Source organism: Cydia splendana, chromosome 12 (genome assembly GCF_910591565.1).
Source record: "Cydia splendana chromosome 12, ilCydSple1.2, whole genome shotgun sequence".
Classification (NCBI taxonomy): domain Eukaryota; kingdom Metazoa; phylum Arthropoda; class Insecta; order Lepidoptera; family Tortricidae; genus Cydia; species Cydia splendana.
The window spans coordinates 20,363,196-20,377,179 of NC_085971.1; the positions used below are offsets into that span (position 1 = coordinate 20,363,196).

A 13,984-nucleotide genomic window follows, 5' to 3' on the forward strand; every position below is an offset into this window, starting at 1 on the left:
GTAAACAAACAATTTGTACATTTTCGGGTAGGTAAAACATTTATTGGTTAACCAACCAAATACAAAACCGCCTGGATCAGTCACTAAACGACCTTACATTATTTGATCATCTAATGTTTTCATCTACCCTCAACTGGCTTAAGGAGCCATTTGAGGGTAGATTTTGTTGACTTTTATTTAAATACCTGAAGATACAGAGTATACTTTTGACACGTGTTTGTAAAGCTAATAAAGAGAAAACTTTGATCGACATTAAGTTTGTTTTACTAGACTTATATCGACCGGGACCGGGATACCTTTTGTATTGTTTTCGAGCTCCCGATATTTCGACGCAGTTACATGTATCTCGTTCACGGGTAACTGAAGATAGCGGGTGGGTGTCAAAGTTGTGTAGATAGTCTAATAAAACATGGTCTTCTCTTCCCAGAGTGATCAAACCTACGTCACAATAACATTGCCACTTTATATAGCGCTGTCGCATGATGACGTAGGCTTGTGTCAGTCACGTGGTCGGAAGAGAGTACCAGGCGCCAGGCGGAGTATATTATTATACCATGGTTGTGTAGACCGGTCTACCCGTGGTCTATCCCATTCGTGCGTGTCAGGAGCTCGATACAAAAGGTAATCACGGTCCATATCCCGTCGATATAAGTCTAGTAAAACTAACCGTGAATCATTCAAAAATGTTAAGTTTGTTTTATCTTTGTCTGCCATTGGGTTTTAATAGTTTTAGACTCGTATTTTTATTAAAATGATGATGGAGTTATAAAATACCTTATCACCGTAACGAAAACTATAATTATGTAAACATTTTTGACATTAACGATAATAGAGTGATTGATTTTAATAGCAAAACTTCCGTGAGACACTACATACATATTAAACATATTAAGAACGCTCGGAGTACGGAGTGAAACATGTCGAGCGTTTTTCGACTTAAAATACGTGAGTGACCCGTTCTTAATATATTTACTAAGATTGAATGATTGATTGAAAAGCATGCCATTAAAATGAAGGATGCAACACTCACCTAGTCTTAAATATTTAGTAAAGAACACTTGGTATATGGTGGCACTCGTTATTCTCCTATAGCGTAACCTGAAACAAAAGAGAACACACATTAACTTCATTATCATCATCATTATATTACATCATTAATTTTATTATCGTACTGTAAAATGGGGTGAGTAGCGACAAAACTGACATTGACATTCAGACCTCGATAACATTTTATTTTTACATTTTATGCAAACTTAATTTTATTAATAAATGTTCCGGCCGTTTGTATATTAGTTTTTTTATGGTTTTAGGTAGTTCCATTTCATAACTTTTACGATAAACACAAAATCCCTCCTCACCTCGTAGTCCCTCGTAGTTGGGGTGAGATGGGATTTCATACAAAAGATGATTTTGAAACGTTGTTGAATCGATTTTTTTTATTATGAAGATTACTATAAGTAGCTCCATTTGTAATAGGAATACATTATTTAGGTAGCAGTAGCCTTTATAAACCATCTCATCCCCTGTCATCCCTTCTTTCCCCATTCATAACCCGACTCTCCTCGCAATCACTACTCACCCCATTTTACGGTACTGCTTAATAACTGTCGAACATAATGAAGACATCACCCCATTTATTTTTTCCCACGCTATGCGTTATCGTCGCATAGTTACCTATATTTTTCCTACCATGCACTTTACGCATAGCGAATAATGTATTCAATATTCATAACCATTACTATCTTTACTGCGTTTATTTAATTTTTGAAACAGAAATGAAACCCTGAAAACACACTACATAAGGTTAATAAACTACTGAAAATTTGTCAAATGACATAAAAATATGACTCTTTTTCTGTAGTTGGGTGAGAATATCAGATCGAAAAGTTGTTGAAAAGTTGTTGAAACCGTAGAACATATTGTATTTCATGGCCTTTCATTGAGTTTTATGTATAATTGATTTCGCAAATTCAGTGTAACCTCTTATTAATCAGCTGAACAAGAACTTAAGCCAAGATAGGTACTTTTTCGTGCTTCTATATAAATATATGTTTAATAAAAATGGAAACTATAGGTCTAGATTAAGAGAAGGGTATCGTCTTGGGTCGTCCCATTCGTTTTTCGTCAAGTTCTTAAATTAGTCCTACTCTGCTTTCGTCACTCATTCTACATTCGTCGCAATCGTCGGTGGCTTTCAATGTAGAATGAGTGACGAAAGCAGAATAGGACTAATTTAAGAACTTGACGAAAAACGAATGCGACGACCCAAGAGAAGAAACTGTAACAATATTTTTTGTATGACCGTTTGTTTCATATTTAAATAAATAAATCAAATCCTCACAAAACACCTAGAGCAGCTACTTATTACCGTGGGTAATGGACGCGGTGACCTGAATCGGATCTACTTATTTATTTACGCATAATTATATTATATATACGCCGTCAACGCACGCCACCGCAATCAATAAACACTATGTTTATATTTACTACTCCATGCTGCCTTTACAACACTGCCCATTGATGCGAGTTACTTGCCTGTGCGAGCTACTTGCCTGTACCTACATAATTATATGTACGCCGTCAACGCACGCCACCGCAATCAATAAACACTATGTTTATATAATAGGGTAAGTATTTGACTGTATTTAAAACAAATTATTTCACACCATGCATGAAATAAAACACCACATAATTATTAGAAAAACAAAGATAACAGTTATTTTTAAACACAAGTTCTGTGTAATAAATCAGATAGAATATATATAAAGTATGTCAGTTGACCGTGACGTCATTGTGTAATGTTTCATATACTTAATGTGCTGTACATAGCTTTAATCTATTACACAATAAATTACAAATTACAAATTCCATATTAGCAAATCGTTACAATTCTAAAAAAAGAAACTGATTTGACTAGTAGGAGAATACCCTATTATATGTATGTTTTTATAGTCTACTAGACGTTGGACTGACCAAACATTTTATTCAAGAAGCCAGCGAGTGACGGCAGTATAAAGCCACACTGACGAACTGAGTAAATATGTACTTGTCAACACAAGCAATAACAACTGTCGAATACTCGTCTACTGGCAATTGACAGTCTATACATTATGTTCAAGCAGGTAGCGCAGTAAAGGAAGCATAGCCACACAAAGCCTACTGCAAGGTCTCCATCCATCACTGAGGTCACTGGTGGGAAAGCGCCTAATCAACCCTGACCCGAAAGTGTCACATTATAAGATAAGCTTTAAAACCACGTTTTATTGTCCAAATTTTCATTTTTGATACAAATTTTTGCCGCTGACTGTACTATTCTTTCTACAGGCTTTCAATACTCAATACTGATCGACCCAAACACAATTACAGATGTAGAGCATAATTGTTTTCCATCGTATTTTCTCGTAAACGTTCGTATTTGTCATGCTATTTCAGTCAATGTCGGTACTTTTTGTAGCGAGACTGACTGGAATAGCAAGACATGTTAGTATTTTTCCGTCAAAATACGATGTAAAATAATTATGCACTACATCTGTATATGGTAACGGCTGTATTTTACGGATTTAAAATTCCATTCATTCCATTATTTATTTGCTTCATTTCAAAGATAAACCCTGACTGAATCTATTCTCCTCACAGCGCAAAAAACAGCGTAGTTGTTTGGCTGTTTGCGCAGAGGACGATAGTTGAGTTGACATCACAGAGTTCTTATAGCCACCTCCTGTGTCCATCATCAGGGGCCTTACCATGATGTCCTTATTGCGATTAAGTTTAAGCCCTAAACAGAATCGCAATAATGCCATCATGGTAAGGCCCCAGTTCAGCTCGATGGTACCATAATATTGCATCGTCTTCGAACATCAGACTTTGACTGTCGTTTCTGACTTTCGCTTGCAAATCCTTAAAACATACCGGATCGACTGATATCATGCCATTAATAATAACCGTGTAATTTTGCCTTTTACACGTTAACGTGGTACGTAGCTTACATATTATATTAAAAAATGGCGCAAAACAGATTAGAGCTAATCCCATCACCGGAGATATGAATGATGACTATTTTTCTCTCTCTGGACAACAGATGCGGGGGATTTAGGCTTTGATGTATTTAGCCGAAACGTCCAATCTAATAAATACATTTTACACGTAAAGCTTTTCGTTATTGAAATACGACTTTAATCCATCCGATTTTATACTTTAACAGAAACAAAATAAAGTCAATAATTGTATAAACCCCGTCCAATCGTAAGGTTTGACGTAGGGAAATCTAATTAGATTTTTCTGAAAAAAATATTTCCAGCATGCTGGATACCTTTATTTGGACCTAAACTCGTGTAATCCGAGTTTGCGCAATCCCAATCGAGAATTCTCGAGTTCCGGTCATTTATTTCTCGTCTCGAATGAAGCTAAAATTCTCGAGATGTCTCTAATTCGAGAAATCTCGAGCTGAAACCCTAATTGCAATGCACACACTTCATAAATACACGTTGAAACGCCCGTGATACCTATTGGCCTTGAGAGTACAGTCGACGTCAAAGATATGTTTACACTTTTGCACCTTAATCCTTTGTAATAAGGCGTAAAATATAAATATATCTTTGACGTGGACTATACAAAAATCGTCGGTTTTAATTTATTAAAGTTTTACGATTTGACGATACATGCTTTTCCGAAAAAAGCCCAATTTTCTTGGCGTTTCCGTAAAAATCAGAGCAATGTCTTACTGAACAGACGCATTCTCATTACGTATTTTCTCATAAAACATGTGCTATTCCTAACGCTTACCACACATTGTCCTAAGCGAAAGGCTGGTTTTATTAGTGTCACGCGGACCGTCTTTGCGGATCGCTCCGCACCATACTCTAATAAAACATGGTTTTCTCTTCCCAGAGTGACACAAGCCTACGTCACAATAACATTGCCACTTTATATAGCGCTATCGCATATTATCATATAGCGCTGTCGCATGATGACGTAGGCTTGTGTCAGTCACGTGACCACGAAAAGACGGGAAGAGAGTACCAGGCGGAGTATATTATTATACCATGCTCCGCACCGGACCAATGTATTAAGTTCAGGGAGCGTTATAGAGTAAAGCTGACGGGTCCGCGCGGACAGCTTTCTCATACAATTTGGCGGTGCGGAGCGACCCGCACGGACGGTCCGCGTGACACTAAAACCAGCCAAAGATTACCTCTAACTATCCTCATCCTGATCTGGAGGCATAGCCAAGATGACAACCGTACATCGACAAACGCCAAACGAAAAGGAAAAATGTATCGGTATGACAGATGTTATGAAAAGTCAGTCACTAATTCCATACATTATTTAAGTTTCGATTGGCGTTGACTATCAGCGATTGTCATCCGACAATGTCAACGCTAATTGAAACTTAAATAATGTAATAGTCACCTGACTTTTCATCCTGCCAGCCAAGATTGGTTAGACCCCCTGACGGCCTGGAGCGCTGGAAATCGCCAGTATCATGCTAAAGGGGCCCACTGATTAACAGTCCGCCGGCCGGTATCGGCCTGTCAGTTGCTCGGAACTGTCAAAATTTTGTTCTAACTGACAGGCCGATACCGTCCGGCGGACTGTTAATCAGTGGGCCCCTTTATATGAGATGATTTCGTAGTATTTTCTCCTTGCTATGGTTTAATATTTTTATGATAGGTATAGGAAGCAATCGAGCAGACGAATAGAGTGATGGTAAGCAATTACCGCTGCCCATGGACACTTTCAACACCAGAGGGATTGGCTGTGCGTTGCCGGGCTTTGAGATGGGGGAGACCACTTTTATTACCACTGTGACAAGTTACAAAGGTACGAAATACTTAGTAATAATTTTTTGGCAAAAATTTCATTTTTGGTACAAGCTTTTATCGCTGACTGTACTTTTCTTACGACAGACAACTAATACTCATCGAGACAATTCTAAAAACCCCTAACACAATTAGGTTGCGTTGTTTTATCACGGAGTTCCTAGCTATGGCCACCTCCTGTCTCCATCATCAGATCAGCTCGATGGTACCATAATATTGCATTGTCATCCGATTTATACATGCATGCAAAATTTTAGCTCAATTGGATACCGGGAAGTGGATCAAATTTAACTTGCAAGATTTTATTACATAGTTACATATTACAGGTCGACCTAATAAAAGCTTGTTAAAAATGACTTTCTTTCCCATACCATACCTATGCTAGTTAAGAGGGCAGAGGGCCTAAAATTGATAATAGAAATATCATTATCTGCCTCTCTATCGCTCTTGCATGTTCGAGCGATAGAGATGCAGATAGATTCGATTTTCGTGTTTCACGATAGGGCCCCAGGTACCCTTGAGCTGTGCTGCAATGGGAACGAATATGGGCCCGATTCGGATTTTGAAATAGACATCTATTAGATATCTTTTAGACATCACCAAGATACGATAACGATATGTTTAAGATCTAACCTGTCAAATTTGACATTTGCGCGATTCTGGAGATACACTTGAACGATTTCCACAGGATATGACTTAGAAATCCAATTCACATCTAATAGATATCTTACTCTATCTAACGTAAAAGTGACTTTGGTTGCCCGAATTGCGCTGCAAAAGAGAACTAGTTGGTATCTAAACTATAACGTATCTAGAATGGATCTAGTACGTGTCGTCTCTTGTGAATATCTTGAAGTTCGAATACGGCAGTATGCTTCCACAAACACAGTCGTAAATGAACGTTTTTTATGAATCTAGGCCACAGACAAAATTGAACCTTACATGCACTGTGTTAAGGTTCAATTTCATTTGTAAAATAACAAGCGTCTGCAAAGTTATCTCTGCGGTTAATAAAACGATATACGATTATAAAATGAGCCTTATTTAAGCCCGTTAAGATAAGAAAAGGTTTTTCGAACGGCAAATAAAGATCGTTCGTCGATCTTGTAGACTTTCGCAGCATGAGTACATAAAAATATTAAAGAATTTCTTGTTGCGCAAAAAATATATTACCTTATGATATCAAAAACATAATAATGATGTACCAATATCATTACGTTTTCTTTATTGTAGATTATCCAATTTATATTTTACCTGGCTCATAATAGGTTTCTTTTTCATTAAAATATACTTGAAAAGGTTTCTTTAATCCTGTAAGTTACCTATTTAATGTCGCGTTTCATAAAAAACTTCGCTCGCTCGGCTTTTAGCGTAAGCACTCGAGCTAAGAATTAATTTAATATTACAGCCTTGTATAAAGAACAATTGATATTATAAGCAACTAAATGTCATGCATTACTACGGTAAAATAATATTGGTACATTGTGTATTAAAGGCGAAAAACAAAAACTTAAGAACGAAGGCATCACACTCGAGAGGAAAAAAATTAAAACTTCTGCCTAATATCGGACGAACATTACAGCCCTAGGTCGAAATTTAGGATTTACGGCCCGCATCGCCTAGGAAGTATGATGGAAATGTTTAGGTACAATTTTCTAGCTAATTGCGCAAATTGGCCATGTTGCAAAAATGCATCATTGCCCACAGTGTAATATAATATAACAAGTTTCCTAAGCTCTCAAAAGCTCCAAAAGCAAATTAAACTTTAATAAACACCAAAACATTGGTTATGGTTGGAAATTAATTATATCTACAAATACACGCTTCAATACATACGTGATAATAATATGTGACGTTCCACAGGTAAAGGTACCTTACTTGCTTACATCGCGTAGCACCGCATTAGTATCGGAGCGCCGTTAATAACAGCGTAAGCGCCGACTGCCATTAGGTACCTTTACCGTGGAACGTCACATATATATTATGCGATACAAGCTATGCCTTAATGAACGACGAACCACAGGGCAGTCTTCAGACACTCAATGCGATGGCTTTTGAACGTTGAATGGCGCTCGAGCACGAGCGTCGTTGTTGCGACACATCCCGCAAAAGGTTTACGACTTCTGATCTCATATTTAAAAGATTCACGACGACTTATATTTAAAAAAATGTTGATGGCGACTAATTTCCAATAAAAGGTTAGCGTTGACCGATATTAAATGTTGGTGACGTCTGATCTTAGTAAACCAACAGTTTAGTAACGCACCGAATGTTAGATTTAAGGCATTGTCTGTAGTCGGCTAAAGTCGATTCGATTCGAAATTCGACGACCCATGATAAAGACAAATGTTTGCACGAGTTGCTAAGAGAAAAAATGGCAACCCAGGCTCTAAGAACCGTTTTGAATTTTGATTTATGAAATAAACCGCGGGCAGGTTGACGATTTCTGCAAACGAATCGTATTCTTAGTGCCACTTGCACCATCCCACTAACCCGAGGTTAAACTGTTAACCCAACGTCAAATTGTACTGGTAACCATGGTAACTTCAGGTTTAAGCGGTTAACCCCGGGTTAGTGGATTGGTGCAAGTGACGCTTAATAGTCACGTCCATGCCACTTAAATTTGAGTTAAGCAAAAGTTGACGACCCCTGCCTCAGAAAACCGTTTTTACATTGGATTTGTGGAACAAAACGCACGCAGGTTGCCGATTTCTGCATTAATAAAGGCGCCCCGTTGAAACTAGGTCGCGCTTGTACCGCTCAAATAGTGAGATTCTTTTTGTGTTCAACTTGTTATGGGTTGTTAAAAGGTTGACGAGGGCTGGGTTTCACTGTGCAAAAGTTTCGGTTCTGTAAAATAAATAGTTTTGACTTTGATACTGAGGAAAAAATGTTGTGAGGGCAATGTGGAGAAGACCGTCTGTCAAGTAACCCCCTTTATTAATAAACGCGCTACAAACCTGAATCAGCTAGTTATCGTTTGTCCTTATCTGTCATTTTGACTTATGCATTTGTAAGAAAGCGATAAAACATGATTTAACCAAATCAGGCCCGTAAAGTTTTATGAATAAGGGGGTAAGACTGTATACAAGCTCTTTCATTAGTTACTCTTTTGTTTTTGTACTAATTTTTTTAAAATTTTATAGCATTTTCGGTGCAGCGGAGTGGTGTTAACGGAATTGGTATAAACAATTTCAACCCTAATTATTAATTTGCGTTAATTACGTTAATATTAACTTTAATTTGCCATTTCAGTTGGAATTATCTATACCAATTCCGTTAACACCGCTCCGCCACTCCGCTGCACCAAAAATGCTATAAAATTTACGATGTCTGAAATTCAAATTTTCTATGGGATGATATCCTTTCGCGCCTACATTTTCCAAATTTGCCGCCTTTTTCTACTGACAAGATCTGCTTGACCCAGTATATGTACGCTGTTTAATTGATGCATGAAAATTTTGAAGCAATTACACACAATCGGATCATTTTTAGCGGTTTTCAATTCAAGTAAATATTAATATTTCCCTCTTGATTACTGTATAATTCCAAGATCCATTAAATCGGCTAAATATAGAAATTGTCCGTGAAAATGTCCGTGAGTCGGCGCGGTTATTATTCGATATTGTTTAACGCAAATTGTGCCTAAGTAATGTTCTCATTCGGGGACACACGGCTCAGTAGCCTGCCGCGCGAATTCCAAAGAACGAAATTTCGGTTAAAAAAACAAAAATATTATTTTGTTAAATCACTATAGGTTCCCGCAAAGACATGCCTGATTCTTATAATTATTTCGACATTTCAGTATCTGCCTCTCTATCTATCTTGCACATTTGAATATTAGATAGGAGGACAGACGGACGAATGTAGGTATGCACGAAACGAAGTGGTTCGTGATTCATATTTTTATGGACTAAGTAATAACGAATTAAGAACCATCGCCTAATCTGTCACAAATCAGTTGATCCGATTTGGAGATATAGTTTAAAATACATTTGCAGTTATTTTGATATTAAGTACTATAGGTACCTTTTTGTTTATATCGAGGTGGAATATCAATAATTATAAGTTTTAGTAGATTTTTTTCCTACGACTAGGAGTATATTATAAGTTATAAGTAAGGGCTATGGAATATATACGGGGTAATTACTACGTACTTATGTGTTCTTTTCTACGGTGATAATATGAATGCGAACGTATGTTCGTGCTTTGCAACCAGTACGGATATGATGGCCGTTCTTGTCTAAGCGACAGCGTGATAAAACGGTATCAGTCACTTTCAATCGCGCTCTGATGAAAAGTGACGGATATTTTGTCATGTGGATAAAATCGTCCACAATAAGCCTGCAGTATGATATGATAAATCAGTTTTTTTAATGCTATCCATCCACTGCGACTGTATGTAACAGACGCGCCAGTAATTTGTCTTCGTCAGCCACGGAGCCTTAAGGAAATAAGGCTCTGTTCACACTGGAAGGGGTAATGACGCGAGTGTAGACGCGTCTTAACGTCAGAGACGTAGCTAATGGTCATGGATACCTATTTCAACTTCGAAAACATGAATTTCGACTATTAAAACCCCGTAAATCATTTTATTTTTTTGAACATGAAAATAATAATATATTTTGTTAACACGTCGAGCGTTTTTCGACTTAAAATACGTGATACGTCTTAATATACTTATTTAATATTTAATTAAAGCCAAAATTCATCCTCAGGAGATGCCTCGTAGAGAGCCGAAACACGTGTCGAGTATTATAATTGTTCTTTTGGTTGTGGTTTGTTATATTTATTTGCGTATTTATTTTTGCGGTGGGAGGGTGGGAATATTAATTGCATGTAAAAAATACGCAAGTAAGTATAACGGGTTAGCACTGATTGACTAGCACGTTATCTTTTCGCGGATTAGCAAAGTAAAATTTTGGTTTTAATTAATATGGATTTCCGCTAAGTAACGCCTGAATCTATTCACTATATAATATTTAACCAAAATCTGAATTCTGTAGTCCTATGTTCTCTTGAACATCCGGACATATGAAATCATTTTTTCCCAAGCTGAAACTGAGACCTTCGCTAATGCTCGGTCAGCAATAGCTTTTTGCTGTATCGACTACTAGGATACTAGGATCAACTAATGATAGTAATACAATATCCTACTTTCCGCCCTAGTGATTAATCAAAGGTTTTGCGGCAGATAGATTACGGATACTCCCCATAAATAATGGGCCAGCAATATTTTACCGGGTATCTTCGTTAGGGATTGTTAGTTTTTACCGGATTAATTATCTTCTTGATAAATAAACGTGTTACTAAGCCGGTGTTTTTACCGGATTCATTGTCTTGATAAATATTAACGTTTTATTAAGGTTAAGCCAAGGTATAGGATGAATGGAAATAATTATTGCTTGCTAGAGTTAAACCAAGAAAAGTCTGCAGCGATTTTGATAGCCCACGCAGTGCAAGAGTTATTTATACGTCATAATTTTATAGAAGTTTGACGTTTAAAATGACACTGGCACTGCGTGGGCTATCAAAATCGCTGCATACTTTTCTTGGTCTAACTCTAAGGAGTTTTAATCTTAATTTAGAAAGTCAAATATATGATAACATTATCGTTATATTTAGCAGCGAAGGTCTCAACTAATACGCAGACCCCAATAGACTCCAGACGTGGTAAAAAAATTAACCTGTAAGTATCTACTTGGAGATTGATTCTAATTTAAGAATTTGTAATGGTTTTGATAAGACCTTGATCATCGTATTGATGATTGGGTTACACTTCACGCACGACTACATCACTTCATTTCGCATGCACCAACTAGCGTGAGCGATTATCAAGGTCGCATCAAAATCAAAATAAGGTCGTATCAGAATTGGGAATATAACACAGAACTCTGCGTAGAGGGCGTCACAAGCGCAATCACAGGGCCTACCGCGAAACACGAAAATCGAAAGTTCGGTTTCTGCTCTCTATCACTCTTGCCCATTCGATCGATAGAGAGGCAGATAACGAAATTTCGATTTTCGCGTTTCGCGGTAAGCCTCCTGTAAACAAACCGCCTTGATGCATCAAAGTCCTAGTGAAAACTTGTCAAAAAACTGTTTATGTATAATCTCTATGGTTTACTAAACAAACTAGTGCTGCACTCTGGCGACAGAACATTGCAGTAATACTCCCTATTGGGCTCTTGGTAAAAAAAGGTTGTGAGTGCTGTGAGTGATTTAGAGCTTTCGGTCTTGGGTCATACGAGTATCATCATAATGTATTATTATTATAAATTAGGTACGTATCTTCAACCTTTTATTTATTTATTTATTATTTATATGAGCCTAGAGTGTCCCACTGCTGGGCAAAGGCCTCCCTCCTCCCTTTCCACGTATCCCGGGTTTGAAACGTCTCCTACCAGTTCCTATCAAAACACCCTTCAACCGTTTACACTAGAAATTAAATTGACCAAAGAAAACTTCAACTTGCATATATAACCTTTATTTTAATCCATTGAAATAGGAAACACGTATTTAAGACGTTGACTTCCTAGAAATCAACTACAAAGGTCAGACATCGTGAACCTTTTGCGGGATGTGTCGCGACAACGACGCTCGACTCGTGCTCGAGCGCCCTCGCCGTTCAAAAGCCATCGCATTGAGTGTCTGCAGACTGCCCTGTGGTTGGTCGTTCATTTAAGTGGATATGCGCAGTACAGTGAGTTGCGAAATTGCATGGAGAAATTATGAGTAAATTCATTGATAAAGTCGCTATGCACTTTTGCGACTGATAGTACCTACATGTTCATATTGAATGACTGATTTCAAATAAAACGTTTGATTTACTTAAGATTAGACATAGCCAATCTTTTATTGAAGATCAGTAATCACCAACCTTTTTTGAGGTCAGTCGCCGTGAACCTTTTAAATTGAGATCAGACGTCGCCAACCTTTTGCGGGGTGTGTCGCGACAACGACGCTCGTGCTCGAGCGCCCTCGGCGCTCAAAAGCCATCGCATTGAGTGTCTGACTGCCCTGTGATTAGTCGTTCATTAAGGCATATAATTATCGTGTCGTATAATATTAGTATTAGTAGTTTATTTAATAAAAAACCAACGGATTGCACTCCGGGAGTGCCGACAGAAGTGAAAACTCAATGACTAGTCCAAAATGTCTGCAGCACTATGTATAATTGACCCATCCTCCTTTCTATTGAAAAACTTTAGTTCCGAAATTGCTGGTCAGTGAGCTTGTTTAAAATTAGAAATTCAAATTTGTAGCGTTAATTGTTTAAAATTCGAATAGAAATTGTAAAGTTACCTTGCTTTTTTTTTTACATGGTTATCTGAGTCGGCCGGAAAAATCCCTATTTCTCATTACCCTAAAATAGTTACCTTGCAGACCTCGCATCTAAATATAGTTGGTCATGATATTTTGAGTTTTATTCACCAGTATTAGAGTTCACTTTTATTAGCGATTTCATCAAGATGTAGCTTTATTGAATTATATTTGAGTGATATAAAGTTTGTAACTGTGAGATCCTCGTATTTCAACCCGTACAAGATTAAAACCTTTTTCATGTAATGTCATTGAGTTTTTCTTTATTGATTTAAATGCCATCTAAATGAGTGGCCATCTAAACGTTACGGTCACGTGATCGCGTTACGCTGTCTCGAGTTTATCATTCTTTCCCCACCTCAAAAAGTGCCCAGCGCCGCTAAAGAAGTTTTCACTTCAATAAATAAATAATAGTATTCGTATCGTATGTACAGTCACCTGCAATAATATGTTACTCTTCGAAGGCCGCAAAAATATGTGACACACTCTTATGGCTCTACAAATAAGATCGTGTCAGATATTTTTACGGCCTTCGTTATGTAACATATTATTGCAGGTGGCTGTACGTGTTGTGGACTTGTGGAGCAAGTACCGTGAAATTTTGTGAGCATGGGCGGATTGCATAACAAGTTGTAACCAATAATATTAGCGGAAGCCTCTTTCCAATTCCTTTGATTAGAAAGAGACTTTCGCTAATATTATTAGTTACGACTTGTTATGCAATCGGTCCCAGATTCAATACTTGTTTGAATTTTTTTGTCGGTTCATGAAGGTTTTGGATTTTTATCAAAATCCATGAAAGTTTGCGAAGTCTAGTTCATAGAGTCACTAGTTCTCTGGTA

At 37.4% G+C, this 13,984-nt stretch overlaps 1 protein-coding gene across 4 annotated transcripts in view; it reads right to left on the reverse strand.

Moving 5' to 3' along the window:
• Positions 1-13,984, reverse strand: part of LOC134795644 (uncharacterized) — a 439,378-nt gene that overhangs the window by 168,168 nt on the left and 257,226 nt on the right. For all 4 annotated transcript variants that reach the window (XM_063767547.1, XM_063767546.1, XM_063767545.1 and 1 more), the window contains exon 4: positions 1,031-1,098. In XM_063767547.1, coding sequence (XP_063623617.1) covers positions 1,031-1,098 — 68 coding nt within the window. The remainder of the gene's footprint in view (positions 1-1,030; positions 1,099-13,984) is intronic.